This window comes from Mytilus californianus, unplaced genomic scaffold, assembly GCF_021869535.1.
Source record: "Mytilus californianus isolate M0D057914Y unplaced genomic scaffold, xbMytCali1.0.p SCAF_3, whole genome shotgun sequence".
Classification (NCBI taxonomy): domain Eukaryota; kingdom Metazoa; phylum Mollusca; class Bivalvia; order Mytilida; family Mytilidae; genus Mytilus; species Mytilus californianus.
Genome location: NW_026262679.1, coordinates 54,504,282 through 54,509,338, shown reverse-complemented (window position 1 = coordinate 54,509,338; position 5,057 = coordinate 54,504,282). Strand labels below are relative to the sequence as shown.

At 33.7% G+C, this 5,057-nt stretch overlaps 1 protein-coding gene across 1 annotated transcript; it reads right to left on the bottom strand.

The window, feature by feature from the left end:
* Window positions 1–564: 564 nt before the first annotated feature.
* LOC127734900 (uncharacterized) lies at window positions 565–4,840 on the bottom strand. The gene is made up of 2 exons (XM_052244931.1): window positions 4,771–4,840; window positions 565–2,507 (listed from the first exon to the last, which is right to left on the bottom strand). Exon 2 carries the CDS (start codon window positions 2,490–2,492, stop codon window positions 807–809), a length of 1,686 nt encoding a protein of 561 aa, XP_052100891.1. The 5' UTR covers window positions 2,493–2,507; window positions 4,771–4,840; the 3' UTR covers window positions 565–806.
* Between the last annotated feature and the right edge of the window lie 217 nt (window positions 4,841–5,057).

Sequence of the window (5,057 nt, the reverse complement as noted above, 5' to 3'; positions counted from 1 at the left end):
CAAGTAAACATACAGTGAACGAATAAATTTGATCTATGACACAATATAAATACAATATGTAAAACAATGTCAAAACGATAACTATAACCTTGGATATGATAATTTAGAAATGGGATTATAGTCTGTACTCTAATCCGTAATAGAAGGTACAAAGCTACATTGTGATGTACATTCTTTTTTTTAATTTATTTTTGTAAAGTTTCAAGGATTTGAGTTGTCTACTGCAGGAGGAGTTCATTTCTCATAATCTTGGTACCGTCTTTTGTAAATTCGCTAAAAAGAAATCTAAGATCCAAAGTCAGAAAAAATAGTAAATTTTTATGAAACAATACCAAAATAGCAGGTCAACAGTTTCAATATGTCTGCAATCTTTTTGTGAAGTGTCAGGGATCTAACTTGAAAGATGTAGTAGTTGAACAAAGAAAAATTGATACATACTTTTCAAAAATGTAATGGAAGAAAAATTTAAGTAACCTAATGTATAAATGCAGATAAGCTGAAATCAAACGCCATTTTTCACGATGTTAAACTCAAATTTCATTTTAATAACAAATATAAGGCACAGAATGTTATGTAGGTTTTATTGAAATCCAATCCGTAGATTAAGAAAGGTTTTTTGAAAAACTTACTAGCATTCCCAACTGTATGTTTTGAAGCAGCAAACATAAAGTTTAAAAACTTTTTTTTTATTAAGGTTGCGAAAAAAGTTTGTCCCGTGAAAAAAAAAATCACAAACAACCCACTCACACACACACTCTTACACAAAGAACAAATTCAGAACCCGATTTGTTGAAAAAAGATTTAATTTATGATACACCGTACACTAATATTTTAATGCACCCTTTAGAAGGAATTATCAGTTGCTTTAAAACATGGTTGTAATGAATTGCTGAAGGATTGGACAAAACACCAGTTAAGTTTAAAAGGTTTCTGCTATGTTCGCCATTCGGTGATATAACTGAAATGTTTTTAGAATAAAAACCACAAACAAATAAATTTCCATAGTTGTCTATTGTAATTCCTTCAGGTCCACGAATGTCTGCGTGTTGATATTTCCAAATCATTTTTCCTGTCATGGTGTAGCAGTACACCACATTTTCCTTCCACTGAGCGATATATATTTTCTCATCAAAGTAAGAAAGATAAGGGGCATTTCTAATACGAATAGGTATTTTCGCAACTTCGACAAGATTTAGATCATAGAGTGTGTACTCTTTGTCGATAAGATGCAGTAAGATCTTATCCCCAACAACTGCTAACGCTTCACATTCATAGCCAAATTGAATTGTCTTTTTCACCTGCCTTGTTTCAAAATCTATACTTGTCAATGTCCTAGAAAGATAACTTGATACAAATATGGTCTTGCTGACATAAACAACATTATTTGGTTGTTGTTGTAAAGGAATTTCACATACTAATGTGCCATTTGGCTCTAACACTATAATGCGAGGTTTTTTACTTTGATCAGCTAGAAGAAATAACCCTTTCTCATTATTACAACAACCTGCAACTTTTACTTCTCCTAGGTTAGTTGGAAGTTTAAAGTCAAGTTTTTTCGTAAAGGAAATTTGATCAATGTGCTTTTTGTTTGCCCCTGTCATCACAAGTTGAGCTTCTGAATCTTCTTGCCTGACAAAGCTTATATTAGCCGGTTTGGTATTTGTTTTCAAATCTCCAAACGATTTGAGAATGATGCCAGACTTGCAACTTAGTGCTGGATGGAATGAAAGCTCTCTCTCGTGTAATTCTTCCTTACATATAATAACTAATTGGCTTTCTTCCTCTTTTACATCTTTTTTGATACTTTGAATGCTAAGAAAAATTTGGATTTCAGATGCATGGTCTTTAAGTTTCTTAATATTGTTTTGGATTGTATTCATTTTTGTTTCGCGTCCGCTCAAATCGTCGACGGTTTGTTCCACTTGTAGTTTTTGTTCTGTGTATGAAGTGTCTATTTCGTCAATTACTATCTTCTCCAGTTTGTCAAGATGCTGGTTGATTTCAAGTCTCATTTCTCTAACTTTTTGTATGCAACTCTCATGCTGACCTTTAAGATTCGAAAGGTTTGACCGGCGATTTTGTAAAAATATCTCTAAATTTTGCTGTATATCTTTGACATTTTGCTCAAGCTTTATCATACTTGGTGATGTTTTCATGCCTTCTAATTTGCGCAATATAGTGAAAGTTCCACAACTTGTATGTTCTCTGGCACATATGACACAAATAGGTATCTCATGTTTAGGACAAAAGTACTCGCAGTTTTCATGGTGTGTTTCGCATTCGAGCTTTATCACAGAAACAAGCGCAGGCAATTCTTTCAAATCTAATATTTCAACGGCTTTGTGTCTCCTGCTGGCTTTTGCTAGTTTATGATGAGTTTTACAACTTGAACATAGATACTCGTCACACTCAGGGCACCATTCGTCTGCTCTATTTGTTATATGCTGAAGTTCACATATACTACAACACTGTTCCTGGTACGCAGATGCCATATTGTCATGTCAGAACTAAAAATAAAGAGGACATTAGTGATAAAATAATAATAAATGAAAGCTCCCAAGTCAGGAGCCTCTGGCCTTTGTTAGTCTTGTATTATTTTTAATTTTAGTTTCTTGTGTATAATTTGGACTTTAGTATGACGTCCATTATCACTGAACTAGTATACATATTTGTTTAGGGGCCAGCTGAAGAACGCCTCCGGGTGCGGGAGTTTCTCGCTGCATTGAAGACCCATTGGTGGCCTTCGGCTGTTGTCTACTCTATGGTCGGGTTGTTGTCTCTTTGACACATTCCCCATTTCCATTCTCAATTTTACAATGGTATCACGAAGGAATTGTGGATGGATATCTGGATGAAAACCTACACGTGGCTATTTTATAACTTGGAATTAACCTGTAAAAATGAAACTCTAAATGAATGCCAAAAAACGTTGTTTTTGGTTCCTTAGGGGATTACCATTTGTTTATTCTGGTATAATCTGAAACAAATAACTTTGCACCGTACATGATCAAATGAACGAATAATACGCCCAGCAAAAATGCATGACAAGTCTTACGAGTATACCATTTTCATTAAACGTTATATGTATCGCTGCCTTTAATAAGGGTTAAAAAAGTACCTGCTTTTCCGCTTACACGTTGCATCAGCTGCGTCCTACCGTTGTTGATGAATTTTAATTCGATTCTTTCATTCAAATTTGATGCTATATGTTATCACTTATATATGCTACACATGGACAATTATCCATAGATTTATTTATGAACAGAATAACAAAATGATTTTTTTTTGCCGGACGCTAATAATGTATTTGTGAGCCTTTTTTGCCGTTCAGTACCCATGATTAAACAACCCCTGAATTTTTTTTGTCCATTTTGCAACGCACTTTTAATGTCGGACTGTTTAACCTGTTTACACCAGGCACAAACGTTTGGAAAAATAAAGTCATTGCCTACCTACCTACCTATCAACACATTAGCGGAAACAAGGGTATTAGTTTTTAAGGCCTAAGTAAAATGTTGACAATGTCAGTAACATATGTTCCTACTAATAACAATGACTTGTCTCTGGTGATATAGTACAAATAATAGAGTTGAGTTGAATGTTTGTCAAAAAGTTGTGTAACATAGATATGTGCAAATTGTTTTAGATCTTGATGAACACATAAATTGACCAAAAGGGATACGATTGAGATCTGATCAAATGAACTTTAATCTTGGTTCTGCGCGTATGAAATACTGTGTGTCCTTTGAAGCTAAAATCGTGATTTTGTTTTGAAACAATGTAGTGCGTGAGGTTTTTATAACAATTAATTTTGCATCTACGATTCTGAAAAAGGCTTATATATGTAATAATGTTTTGTGATGATACACATATACATGTTTATTATTTCGACTTAAAACCTACATTAATTAGCCCGTTAATTTTCTCGTTTGAATTGTTTAACATTTGTTATTTCGGGGCCTTTTACAGCTGACTATGCGGTATGGGCTTTGCTCATTGTTGAAGGCCATTCGGCGACCTATAGTTGTTAATTTCTGTGTCATTTGGTCTCTTGTGGATAGTTGTCTCATTGGCAATCATACTAATCTTCTTTTTTATATTGATCAAACTCGGAATGATTGCATGTGATGCAAAGGGAGAGGTCGTTAAACCCCAGTCAGTCCATAAATTTCTATCTTCTGTAAAATAAAAATGACTGATTAGTTGATTGAAGCGAAATGTGTAATTTCAATCATGATGTCTGTCTTTGCTTTGGTTCAGAGAAGTACACAAAATATTACCCCTCACCTCGCTGCGAGTGTCTGAGGTTGAAGTTTTCATTCCCACAAGGATCGGAGGAATTTTACCACTATATTTTGACCTTTAAGTTAATGGTTTAGTTTTTGCATGTTTGAAAACAGAATTGTTAAATCTTACGAAAAAAATTCCGATGCCCCTCCATCTAGAGCTGAAGCTTTGGAAACTCCCTAATTTTCTTTATCAGAAAAGGCAATCTACTAACAAACAGGTTATTTAAATGAGATTTTTCATTGATAAAAAACGCAAGATGGAAATATCAAAGAATTGCACTCTGTTACAAGTTACAAGAACATTTTGAAAATCTATGTAAAAAACGTTACCTATGTGTCAGATGTGAAGTGAACAGGTGAATGTGGCTTTTATACCTTTCACAACTTCTTTGCTGTACGTTTTACCTGGATGCGATCAAACAAACGTGTTTTGTATATAAAATGTTGAGGTTTATCACAAAGCTTTCAAGCATTTACCTACCATAACTGCCAATGAGAGTACTTCAAACCCGCTAAAGTTTTGGTAGTTTGTACCAGGAAGTATTTTCAAATTGTTGAAAAAGTTGAACCACGTGATCATGGTGATAAACAGGTAAATAAAACCTTTTCAATTTGTCATTATCAAAAATATGTAATTTTTTTATCATGTTCAATAAGGCTAACATAAAGGCAGAATATTTAAAAAATTTTAATTTTTGATTTGAAATGTTGAATGTATTCTGACTGAGTGAGATGTTATGAGAACTACGCATCAATCAATTATTCATT

What these genes read in the sequence shown, in the direction of transcription:
- LOC127734900 (XM_052244931.1), bottom strand. Translation starts at nt 2,492, where the DNA reads ATGGCATCTGCGTACCAGGAACAGTGTTGTAGTATATGTGAACTTCAG.